Source organism: Phyllobates terribilis, unplaced genomic scaffold (assembly GCF_046119375.1).
Source record: "Phyllobates terribilis strain yellow unplaced genomic scaffold, ASM4611937v1 Scaffold_13__5_contigs__length_258822181, whole genome shotgun sequence".
In the NCBI taxonomy this organism is placed as follows: domain Eukaryota; kingdom Metazoa; phylum Chordata; class Amphibia; order Anura; family Dendrobatidae; genus Phyllobates; species Phyllobates terribilis.
In genome coordinates, this window is record NW_027362773.1 from 162,287,494 (window position 1) to 162,300,492 (window position 12,999).

Sequence of the window (12,999 nt, forward strand, 5' to 3'; positions counted from 1 at the left end):
TATAGAGCTACAGATACTCACTGTGCCTGTATATAGGACTACAGATACTCACTGTGCTGTATATAGGACTATAGATACTCACTGTGCCTGTATATAGGGCTACAGATACTCACTGTGCTGTATATAGAGCTACAGATACTCACTGTGCCTGTATATAGAGCTACAGATACTCACTGTGCCTGTATATAGGGCTACAGATACTCACTGTGCTGTATATAGGACTACAGATACTCACTGTGCTGTATATAGAGCTACAGATACTCACTGTGCCTGTATATAGGGCTACAGATACTCACTGTGCTGTATATAGAGCTACAGATACTCACTGTGCCTGTATATAGGACTACAGATACTCACTGTGCTGTATATAGGACTATAGATACTCACTGTGCTGTATATAGAGCTACAGATACTCACTGTGTCTGTATATAGAGCTACAGATACTCACTGTGCCTGTATATAGGACTACAGATACTCACTGTGCTGTATATAGGACTATAGATACTCACTGTGCTGCATATAGAGCTACAGATACTCACTGTGCCTGTATATAGGACTACAGATACTCACTGTGCTGTATATAGGACTATAGATACTCACTGTGCTGTATATAGAGCTACAGATACTCACTGTGCTGTATATAGAGCTACAGATACTCACTGTGCCTGTATATAGGGCTACAGATACTCACTGTGCCTGTATATAGAGCTACAGATACTCACTGTGCCTGTATATAGAGCTACAGATACTCACTGTGCCTGTATATAGAGCTACAGATACTCACTGTGCCTGTATATAGGACTACAGATACTCACTGTGCCTGTATATAGAGCTACAGATACTCACTGTGCCTGTATATAGAGCTACAGATACTCACTGTGCCTGTATATAGAGCTACAGATACTCACTGTGCCTGTATATAGAGCTACAGATACTCACTGTGCCTGTATATAGAGCTACAGATACTCACTGTGCTGTATATAGAGCTACAGACACTCACTGTGCTGTATATAGGACTACAGATACTCACTGTGCTGTATATAGAGCTACAGATACTCACTGTGCTGTATATAGGACTACAGATACTCACTGTGCCTGTATATAGGGCTACAGATACTCACTGTGCTGTATATAGAGCTACAGATACTCACTGTGCTGTATATAGGACTACAGATACTCACTGTGCTGTATATAGAGCTACAGATACTCACTGTGCTGTATATAGAGCTACAGATACTCACTGTGCCTGTATATAGAGCTACAGATACTCACTGTGCCTGTATATAGGGCTACAGATACTCACTGTGCTGTATATAGAGCTACAGATACTCACTGTGCCTGTATATAGAGCTACAGATACTCACTGTGCCTGTATATAGGGCTACAGATACTCACTGTGCTGTATATAGGGCTACAGATACTCACTGTGCCTGTATATAGGGCTACAGATACTCACTGTGCTGTATATAGGGCTACAGATACTCACTGTGCTGTATATAGGGCTACAGATACTCACTGTGCCTGTATATAGGGCTACAGATACTCACTGTGCTGTATATAGGGCTACAGATACTCACTGTGCTGTATATAGAGCTACAGATACTCACTGTGCCTGTATATAGGGCTACAGATACTCACTGTGCTGTATATAGAGCTACAGATACTCACTGTGCCTGTATATAGGGCTACAGATACTCACTGTGCTGTATATAGAGCTACAGATACTCACTGTGCCTGTATATAGAGCTACAGATACTCACTGTGCCTGTATATAGAGCTACAGATACTCACTGTGCCTGTATATAGAGCTACAGATACTCACTGTGCCTGTATATAGGGCTACAGATACTCACTGTGCTGTATATAGAGCTACAGATACTCACTGTGCCTGTATATAGGGCTACAGATACTCACTGTGCTGTATATAGAGCTACAGATACTCACTGTGCCTGTATATAGAGCTACAGATACTCACTGTGCCTGTATATAGAGCTACAGATACTCACTGTGCTGTATATAGGACTATAGATACTCACTGTGCTGTATATAGAGCTACAGATACTCACTGTGCCTGTATATAGGACTACAGATACTCACTGTGCTGTATATAGGACTATAGATACTCACTGTGCTGTATATAGAGCTACAGATACTCACTGTGTCTGTATATAGAGCTACAGATACTCACTGTGCCTGTATATAGAGCTACAGATACTCACTGTGCTGTATATAGAGCTACAGATACTCACTGTGCCTGTATATAGGACTACAGATACTCACTGTGCCTGTATATAGAGCGACAGATACTCACTGTGCTGTATATAGGACTATAGATACTCACTGTGCTGTATATAGAGCTACAGATACTCACTGTGCCTGTATATAGGACTACAGATACTCACTGTGCTGTATATAGGACTACAGATACTCACTGTGCTGTATATAGAGCTACAGATACTCACTGTGCTGTATATAGAGCTACAGATACTCACTGTGCCTGTATATAGGACTACAGATACTCACTGTGCCTGTATATAGAGCTACAGATACTCACTGTGCCTGTATATAGAGCTACAGATACTCACTGTGCCTGTATATAGAGCTACAGATACTCACTGTGCTGTATATAGGACTACAGATACTCACTGTGCCTGTATATAGGGCTACAGATACTCACTGTGCCTGTATATAGAGCTACAGATACTCACTGTGCTGTATATAGAGCTACAGATACTCACTGTGCCTGTATATAGAGCTACAGATACTCACTGTGCCTGTATATAGGGCTACAGATACTCACTGTGCTGTATATAGGGCTACAGATACTCACTGTGCCTGTATATAGGGCTACAGATACTCACTGTGCCTGTATATAGGGCTACAGATACTCACTGTGCCTGTATATAGGGCTACAGATACTCACTGTGCCTGTATATAGAGCTACAGATACTCACTGTGCTGTATATAGAGCTACAGATACTCACTGTGCTGTATATAGAGCTACAGATACTCACTGTGCTGTATATAGAGCTACAGATACTCACTGTGCCTGTATATAGGGCTACAGATACTCACTGTGCCTGTATATAGAGCTACAGATACTCACTGTGCCTGTATATAGAGCTACAGATACTCACTGTGCTGTATATAGGGCTACAGATACTCACTGTGCCTGTATATAGGGCTACAGATACTCACTGTGCCTGTATATAGAGCTACAGATACTGTGCTGTATATAGGACTACAGATACTCACTGTGCTGTATATAGGACTACAGATACTCACTGTGCTGTATATAGGACTACAGATACTCACTGTGCTGTATATAGGACTACAGATACTCACTGTGCTGTATATAGAGCTACAGATACTCACTGTGCTGTATATAGAGCTACAGATACTCATTGTGCCTGTATATAGAGCTACAGATACTCACTGTGCCTGTATATAGAGCTACAGATACTCACTGTGCCTGTATATAGAGCTACAGATACTCACTGTGCTGTATATAGGACTATAGATACTCACTGTGCCTGTATATAGGACTACAGATACTCACTGTGCTGTATATAGGACTATAGATACTCACTGTGCTGTATATAGAGCTACAGATACTCACTGTGTCTGTATATAGAGCTACAGATACTCACTGTGCCTGTATATAGAGCTACAGATACTCACTGTGCTGTATATAGAGCTACAGATACTCACTGTGCCTGTATATAGAGCTACAGATACTCACTGTGCCTGTATATAGAGCTACAGATACTCACTGTGCCTGTATATAGGGCTACAGATACTCACTGTGCCTGTATATAGAGCTACAGATACTCACTGTGCTGTATATAGGACTACAGATACTCACTGTGCTGTATATAGGACTACAGATACTCACTGTGCTGTATATAGGACTACAGATACTCACTGTGCTGTATATAGAGCTACAGATACTCACTGTGCTGTATATAGGGCTACAGATACTCACTGTGCCTGTATATAGAGCTACAGATACTCACTGTGCCTGTATATAGCGCTACAGATACTCACTGTGCCTGTATATAGAGCTACAGATACTCACTGTGCCTGTATATAGAGCTACAGATACTCACTGTGCCTGTATATAGAGCTACAGATACTCACTGTGCTGTATATAGAGCTACAGATACTCACTGTGCCTGTATATAGAGCTACAGATACTCACTGTGCCTGTATATAGAGCTACAGATACTCACTGTGCCTGTATATAGAGCTACAGATACTCACTGTGCTGTATATAGAGCTACAGATACTCACTGTGCTGTATATAGAGCTACAGATACTCACTGTGCCTGTATATAGAGCTACAGATACTCACTGTGCCTGTATATAGAGCTACAGATACTCACTGTGCCTGTATATAGAGCTACAGATACTCACTGTGCCTGTATATAGGGCTACAGATACTCACTGTGCCTGTATATAGGGCTACAGATACTCACTGTGCTGTATATAGGGCTACAGATACTCACTGTGCCTGTATATAGGGCTACAGATACTCACTGTGCCTGTATATAGGGCTACAGATACTCACTGTGCCTGTATATAGAGCTACAGATACTCACTGTGCCTGTATATAGAGCTACAGATACTCACTGTGCCTGTATATAGGGCTACAGATACTCACTGTGCTGTATATAGAGCTACAGATACTCACTGTGCCTGTATATAGGGCTACAGATACTCACTGTGCCTGTATATAGAGCTACAGATACTCACTGTGCCTGTATATAGAGCTACAGATACTCACTGTGCCTGTATATAGAGCTACAGATACTCACTGTGCCTGTATATAGAGCTACAGATACTCACTGTGCCTGTATATAGAGCTACAGATACTCACTGTGCCTGTATATAGAGCTACAGATACTCACTGTGCCTGTATATAGAGCTACAGATACTCACTGTGCTGTATATAGGGCTACAGATACTCACTGTGCTGTATATAGGGCTACAGATACTCACTGTGCCTGTATATAGGGCTACAGATACTCACTGTGCCTGTATATAGAGCTACAGATACTCACTGTGCCTGTATATAGAGCTACAGATACTCACTGTGCCTGTATATAGAGCTACAGATACTCACTGTGCTGTATATAGGACTACAGATACTCACTGTGCTGTATATAGGACTACAGATACTCACTGTGCTGTATATAGAGCTACAGATACTCACTGTGCTGTATATAGAGCTACAGATACTCACTGTGCTGTATATAGAGCTACAGATACTCACTGTGCTGTATATAGAGCTACAGATACTCACTGTGCTGTATATAGAGCTACAGATACTCACTGTGCTGTATATAGAGCTACAGATACTCACTGTGCTGTATATAGAGCTACAGATACTCACTGTGCTGTATATAGAGCTACAGATACTCACTGTGCTGTATATAGAGCTACAGATACTCACTGTGCCTGTATATAGGGCTACAGATACTCACTGTGCTGTATATAGAGCTACAGATACTCACTGTGCCTGTATATAGGGCTACAGATACTCACTGTGCCTGTATATAGAGCTACAGATACTGTGCTGTATATAGGACTACAGATACTCACTGTGCTGTATATAGGACTACAGATACTCACTGTGCTGTATATAGGACTACAGATACTCACTGTGCTGTATATAGGACTACAGATACTCACTGTGCTGTATATAGAGCTACAGATACTCACTGTGCCTGTATATAGAGCTACAGATACTCACTGTGCCTGTATATAGAGCTACAGATACTCACTGTGCCAGTATATAGAGCTACAGATACTCACTGTGCCTGTATATAGAGCTACAGATACTCACTGTGCCTGTATATAGAGCTACAGATACTCACTGTGCCTGTATATAGGGCTACAGATACTCACTGTGCCTGTATATAGAGCTACAGATACTCACTGTGCCTGTATATAGGGCTACAGATACTCACTGTGCTGTATATAGGGCTACAGATACTCACTGTGCTGTCTATAGGGCTACAGATACTCACTGTGCTGTATATAGAGCTACAGATACTCACTGTGCCTGTATATAGAGCTACAGATACTCACTGTGCCTGTATATAGAGCTACAGATACTCACTGTGCTGTCTATAGAGCTACAGATACTCACTGTGCCTGTATATAGAGCTACAGATACTCACTGTGCCTGTATATAGAGCTACAGATACTCACTGTGCTGTCTATAGAGCTACAGATACTCACTGTGCCTGTATATAGCTACAGATACTCACTGTGCCTGTATATAGAGCTACAGATACTCACTGTGCCTGTATATAGAGCTACAGATACTCACTGTGCTGTATATAGGACTACAGATACTCACTGTGCCTGTATATAGCTACAGATACTCACTGTGCCTGTATATAGAGCTACAGATACTCACTGTGCCTGTATATAGAGCTACAGATACTCACTGTGCCTGTATATAGGACTACTGATACTCACTGTGCTGTCTATAGAGCTACAGATACTCACTGTGCTGTCTATAGAGCTACAGATACTCACTGTGCCTGTATATAGGGCTACAGATACTCACTGTGCTGTATATAGAGCTACAGATACTCACTGTGCCTGTATATAGAGCTACAGATACTCACTGTGCTGTATATAGGACTACAGATACTCACTGTGCTGTATATAGAGCTACAGATACTCACTGTGCTGTATATAGAGCTACAGATACTCACTGTGCTGTATATAGGACTACAGATACTCACTGTGCTGTATATAGAGCTACAGATATTCACTGTGCCTGTATATAGAGCTACAGATACTCACTGTGCCTGTATATAGAGCTACAGATACTCACTGTGCCTGTATATAGGGCTACAGATACTCACTGTGCCTGTATATAGGGCTACAGATACTCACTGTGCCTGTATATAGGGCTACAGATACTCACTGTGCCTGTATATAGGGCTACAGATACTCACTGTGCCTGTATATAGGGCTACAGATACTCACTGTGCTGTATATAGAGCTACAGATACTCACTGTGCCTGTATATAGGGCTACAGATACTCACTGTGCTGTATATAGGGCTACAGATACTCACTGTGCCTGTATATAGGGCTACAGATACTCACTGTGCTGTATATAGGGCTACAGATACTCACTGTGCCTGTATATAGGGCTACAGATACTCACTGTGCCTGTATATAGGGCTACAGATACTCACTGTGCCTGTATATAGAGCTACAGATACTCACTGTGCCTGTATATAGAGCTACAGATACTCACTGTGCCTGTATATAGGGCTACAGATACTCACTGTGCCTGTATATAGGGCTACAGATACTCACTGTGCCTGTATATAGGACTACAGATACTCACTGTGCCTGTATATACAGTACAGACCAAAAGTTTGGACACACCTCATTTAAAGATTTTTCTGTATTTTCATGACTATGAAAATTGTACATTCACACTGAAGGCATCAAAACTATGAATTACCACATGTGGAATTATATACTTAACAAAAAAGTGTGAAACCACTGAAAATATGTCTTATATTCTAGGTTCTTCACAGTAGCCACCTTTTGCTTTGATGACTGCTTTGCACACTCCTGGCATTCTCTTGATGAGCTTCAAGAGGTAATCACCGGAAATGGTCTTCCAACAATCTTGAAGGAGTTCCCAGAGATGCTTAGCACTTGTTGGCCCTTTTGCCTTCACTCTGTGGTCCAGCTCACCCCAAACCATCTCGATTGGGTTCAGGTCTGGTGACTGTGGAGGCCAGGTCATCTGGCGTAGCCCCCCATCACTCTCCCTCTTGGTCAAATAGCCCTTACACAGCCTGGAGGTGTTTGGGGTCATTGTCCTGTTGAAAAATAAATGGTCCAACTAAATGCAAACCGGATGGAATAGCATGCCGCTGCAAGATGCTGTGATAGCCATGCTGGTTCAGCATGCCTTCAATTTTGAATAAATCCCCAACAGGGTCACCAGCAAAGCCCCCCCACACCATCACACCTCCTCCTCCATGCTTCACGGTGGGAACCAGGCGTGTAGAGTCCATCCGTTCACCTTTTCTGCGTCGCACAAAGATACGGTGGTTGCAACCAAAGATCTCAAAGACTCATCAGACCAAAGCACAGATTTCCACTGGTCTAATGTCCATTCCTTGTGTTCTTTAGCCCAAACAAGTCTCTTCTGCTTGTTGCTTGTCCTTAGCAGTGGTTTCCTAGCAGCTATTTTACCATGAAGGCCTGCTGCACAAAGTCTCCTCTTAACAGTTGTTGTAGAGATGTGTCTGCTGCTAGAACTCTGTATGGCATTGACCTGGTCTCTAATCTGAGCTGCTGTTAACCTGCGATTTCTGAGGCTGGTGACTCGGATGAACTTATCCTCAGAAGCAGAGGTGACTCTTGGTCTTCTTTTCCTGGGGCGGTCCTCAAGTGAGCCAGTTTCTTTGTAGCGATTTATGGTTTTTGCAACTGCACTTGGGGACACTTTCAAAGTTTTCCCAATTTTTTGCATAGACTGTCCTTCATTTCTTAAAGAAATGATGGCCTCTCGTTTTTCTTTACTTAGCTGCTTTTTTCTTGCCATAATACAAATTCTAACAGTCTATTTAGTAGGACTATCAGCTGTGTATCCACAAGACTTCTGCACAACACAACTGATGGTCCCAACCCCATTTATAAGGCAAGAAATCCCACTTATTAAACCTGACAGGGCACACCTGTGAAGTGAAAACCATTTCCGGTGACGACCTCTTGAAGCTCATCAAGAGAATGCCAAGAGTGTGCAAAGCAGTCATCAAAGCAAAAGGTGGCTACTGTGAAGAACCTAGAATATAAGACATATTTTCAGTGGTTTCACACTTTTTTGTTAACTATATAATTCCACATGTGTTAATTCATAGTTTTGATGCCTTCAGTGTGAATGTACAATTTTCATAGTCATGAAAATACAGAAAAATCTTTAAATGAGAAGGTGTGTCCAAACTTTTGGTCTGTACTGTAGGGCCACAGATACTCACTGTGCCTGTATATAGGGCCACAGATACTCACTGTGCCTGTATATAGGGCCACAGATACTCACTGTGCCTGTATATAGGGCCACAGATACTCACTGTGCCTGTATATAGGGCCACAGATACTCACTGTGCCTGTATATAGGGCCACAGATACTCACTGTGCCTGTATATAGGGCCACAGATACTCACTGTGCCTGTATATAGGGCCACAGATACTCACTGTGCCTGTATATAGGGCCACAGATACTCACTGTGCCTGTATATAGGGCCACAGATACTCACTGTGCCTGTATATAGGGCCACAGATACTCACTGTGCCTGTATATAGGGCCACAGATACTCACTGTGCCTGTATATAGGGCCACAGATACTCACTGTGCCTGTATATAGGGCCACAGATACTCACTGTGCCTGTATATAGGGCCACAGATACTCACTGTGCCTGTATATAGGGCCACAGATACTCACTGTGCCTGTATATAGGGCCACAGATACTCACTGTGCCTGTATATAGGGCCACAGATACTCACTGTGCCTGTATATAGGGCCACAGATACTCACTGTGCCTGTATATAGGGCCACAGATACTCACTGTGCCTGTATATAGGGCCACAGATACTCACTGTGCCTGTATATAGGGCCACAGATACTCACTGTGCCTGTATATAGGGCCACAGATACTCACTGTGCCTGTATATAGGGCCACAGATACTCACTGTGCCTGTATATAGGGCCACAGATACTCACTGTGCCTGTATATAGGGCCACAGATACTCACTGTGCCTGTATATAGGGCCACAGATACTCACTGTGCCTGTATATAGGGCCACAGATACTCACTGTGCCTGTATATAGGGCCACAGATACTCACTGTGCCTGTATATAGGGCCACAGATACTCACTGTGCCTGTATATAGGGCCACAGATACTCACTGTGCCTGTATATAGGGCCACAGATACTCACTGTGCCTGTATATAGGGCCACAGATACTCACTGTGCCTGTATATAGGGCCACAGATACTCACTGTGCCTGTATATAGGGCCACAGATACTCACTGTGCCTGTATATAGGGCCACAGATACTCACTGTGCCTGTATATAGGGCCACAGATACTCACTGTGCCTGTATATAGGGCCACAGATACTCACTGTGCCTGTATATAGGGCTACAGATACTCACTGTGCCTGTATATAGGGCTACAGATACTCACTGTGCCTGTATATAGGGCTACAGATACTCACTGTGCCTGTATATAGGGCTACAGATACTCACTGTGCCTGTATATAGGGCTACAGATACTCACTGTGCCTGTATATAGGGCTACAGATACTCACTGTGCCTGTATATAGGGCTACAGATACTCACTGTGCTGTATATAGGGCTACAGATACTCACTGTGCTGTATATAGGGCTACAGATACTCAATGTGCTGTTTGGTGACACGGTGTGTACCACTCAACATGGAGCAGAGGAAGCAAAGGAAAGAGTTGTCTCAGGAGATTAGAAAGAAAAGTATAGACAAGCATGTTAAAGGTAAAGGTTATAAGACCATCTCCAAGCAGCTTGATGTTCCTGTAACTACAGTTGCACATATTATTCAGAAATTTAAGATCCATGCGACTGTAGTCAACCTCCCTGGACGTGGAAAATGGATGACAAATCAAAGAGATGGATAATACGAATGGTAACAAAAGAGCCCAGGAAAACTTATAAAGAGATTAAAGGTGAACTTCAAGCTCAAGGAACATCAGTGTCAGATTGTACCATCCATCATTGCTTGATCCAAAGTGAACTTCATGGGAGGTGACCAAGGACAACACCATTGTTGAAAAAAAAAATCATTAAAAAGCCAAACTGGAATTTGCCAAACTACATGTTGACAAGCCACAAAGCTTCTGGGAGAATGTCCTATGGACAGATGAGACAAAAATTGAAGTTTTTGGCAAGGCACATCAGCTCTATGTTCACAGACGGAAAAATGAAGAATATCAAGAAAAGAACACAGTCCCTACTGTGAAACATGGTGGAGGCTCTGTTATGTTCTGGGGCTGCTTTGCTGCATCTGGCACAGGGTGCCTTGAATCTGTGCAGGGTACAATGAAATCTCAAGACTATCAAGGGATTCTAGAGAGAAATGTGCTGCCCAGTGTCAGAAAGCTTGGTCTCAGTCGCAGGTCATGGGTGTTGCAACAGAATAATGACCCAAAACACACAGCTAAAAACACCCAAGAATGGGTAAGAGGAAAACATTGGACTGTTCTGAAGTGGCTTCTATGAGCCCTGATCGAAATCCTATTGAGCATCTTTGGAAAGAGCTGAAACAGTCTGGAGAAGGCGACCTTCAACCACGAGACAACTGGAGCAGTTTGCTCATGAGGAGTCTCCAGAATACCTGTGGAGAGGTGCAGAAGTCTCATTGACAGTTACAGGAATCGTCTGATCGCAGTGATCGCCGCAAAAGGGTCAACAAAATATTAAGATAATAATAAGAATTAGAACCATCATTTCTGTCCAGGAAGATTTCATGAGGTTAATATTTTTTACATTCTGTGGAAGCAGAAAAGCAATGTCTGACCTTCATCTTTTCATCTTCATAGATTTGTAATTTATTATTACTTTTGTCAGATTCTGGTTATTTCTGTGACCATTGTGGGTTTTTCTTTCATTAAACGAGGGGTAACAACAATTTTGACCCCGTGTGTACAACCAACAAATAACGCTGCTCTCTGAAGCGGTATAGCGGGGGAACATGGAGCATATGATCGGCATTACCGCTCTACAGAATAGGAACCCAGGAGAAGACTCCGCCACGACTGGGCCAATCCACCTGCTGCCGATAACGCGACTCTCTGCGGAGAACCTGCCAGTGTGAACACTCTCCTGGGCCGGAGCTGGCACCGGGCACACGGCCCTGACAGCTCCCGTCCACCGGGCACACGGCCCTGACAGCTCCCGTCCACCGGGCACACGGCCCTGACAGCTCCCGTCCACCGGGCACACGGCCCTGACAGCTCCCGTCCACCGGGCACACGGCCCTGACAGCTCCCGTCCACCGGGCACACGGCCCTGACAGCTCCCGTCCACCGGGCACACGGCCCTGACAGCTCCGGCCTCAGCTCCCCCGGGCTCCGCACTCACCTGCACCAGCATCTTCACGTACATCAGCGGGTGGGACAGAACGGTGAGGCCGGAGCCCAGCAGCAGCTGACTGCCCGTATCCGCCATCTTGGAAACGTCACGGAAGCCGGGTCGCAACGCCAAGGAGAAACCTTCACTCCAGGCCGGAAGTGCAGGGGGAGCACGTGACCCGCGTCTCCAGGCAACGGCGAGAGTTTAGAGGGGAGGAGCCTGGAGCCGGAGGAGAACGGAGCCCTGAGGAGAACAGAGCCGGTGTGAGAGAAGGGACCGGGGAGGAGAAGGAAGAAGAAGAGGAGCCCGGAGCCGGTGTGTGCGGGGACCGGGCGGAGGCCTCTCGTCGTTATGATGTGACGTTATTTCCTCGGTGATGATTACACTGATCCCTTTCTCTTCCTCCTCAGGTGATGATGTCTCCTGCTCTCCGCTCCGCCATGAATCCTGAGGTAATTCTCTGCGCTCCTTTCCCGGTGCCCCTCGTGCTCCCGTCTGTCCTCCCTGTGCTCCGGTGACTTTGTCTGTGACACCGGCAGTGATCTCTCCGGGCCGCCGTCATTGTCACAGTGAAGCCCCCGATATAGAGACCGTACAATGCTAACAACCGGCCATAACAGACACCGCGTCTATCAACAAGGCCGGAACGGTGTCCTCCCTCCGGGACCACAGTCCTGCACGGGCCCGCCGTCATCTCCCTCCGGGACCACAGTGCTGCACGTGCCCGCCATCCTCTCCCTCCGGGACCACAGTCCTGCACGTGCCCGCCATCACCCCCCTCCGGGACCACAGTCCTGCACGTGCCCGCCATCACCCCCCTCCGGGACCACAGTCCTGCACGTG

The 12,999-nt window shown here is 44.7% G+C and overlaps 2 protein-coding genes across 4 annotated transcripts in view; one reads left to right on the forward strand and one right to left on the reverse strand.

Moving 5' to 3' along the window:
* MTCH2 (mitochondrial carrier 2) overlaps positions 1 to 12,324 on the reverse strand; it is a 39,030-nt gene extending 26,706 nt beyond the window's left edge. Inside the window, exon 1 of the mRNA XM_073658982.1 lies at positions 12,166 to 12,324. Coding sequence (XP_073515083.1) covers positions 12,166 to 12,252 — 87 coding nt within the window. The 5' untranslated portion in view covers positions 12,253 to 12,324. The remainder of the gene's footprint in view (positions 1 to 12,165) is intronic.
* The window catches only part of AGBL2 (AGBL carboxypeptidase 2), a 48,903-nt gene continuing 48,200 nt past the window's right edge, over positions 12,297 to 12,999 (forward strand). Inside the window, exons 1-2 of one of the 3 annotated variants that reach the window (XM_073658976.1) lie at positions 12,297 to 12,471; positions 12,567 to 12,608. In XM_073658976.1, the coding sequence (XP_073515077.1) occupies positions 12,570 to 12,608 (39 nt within the window). In that variant the 5' untranslated portion in view covers positions 12,297 to 12,471; positions 12,567 to 12,569. The remainder of the gene's footprint in view (positions 12,472 to 12,566; positions 12,609 to 12,999) is intronic. The other 2 variants (XM_073658977.1, XM_073658978.1) reach the window with 2 other exon arrangements.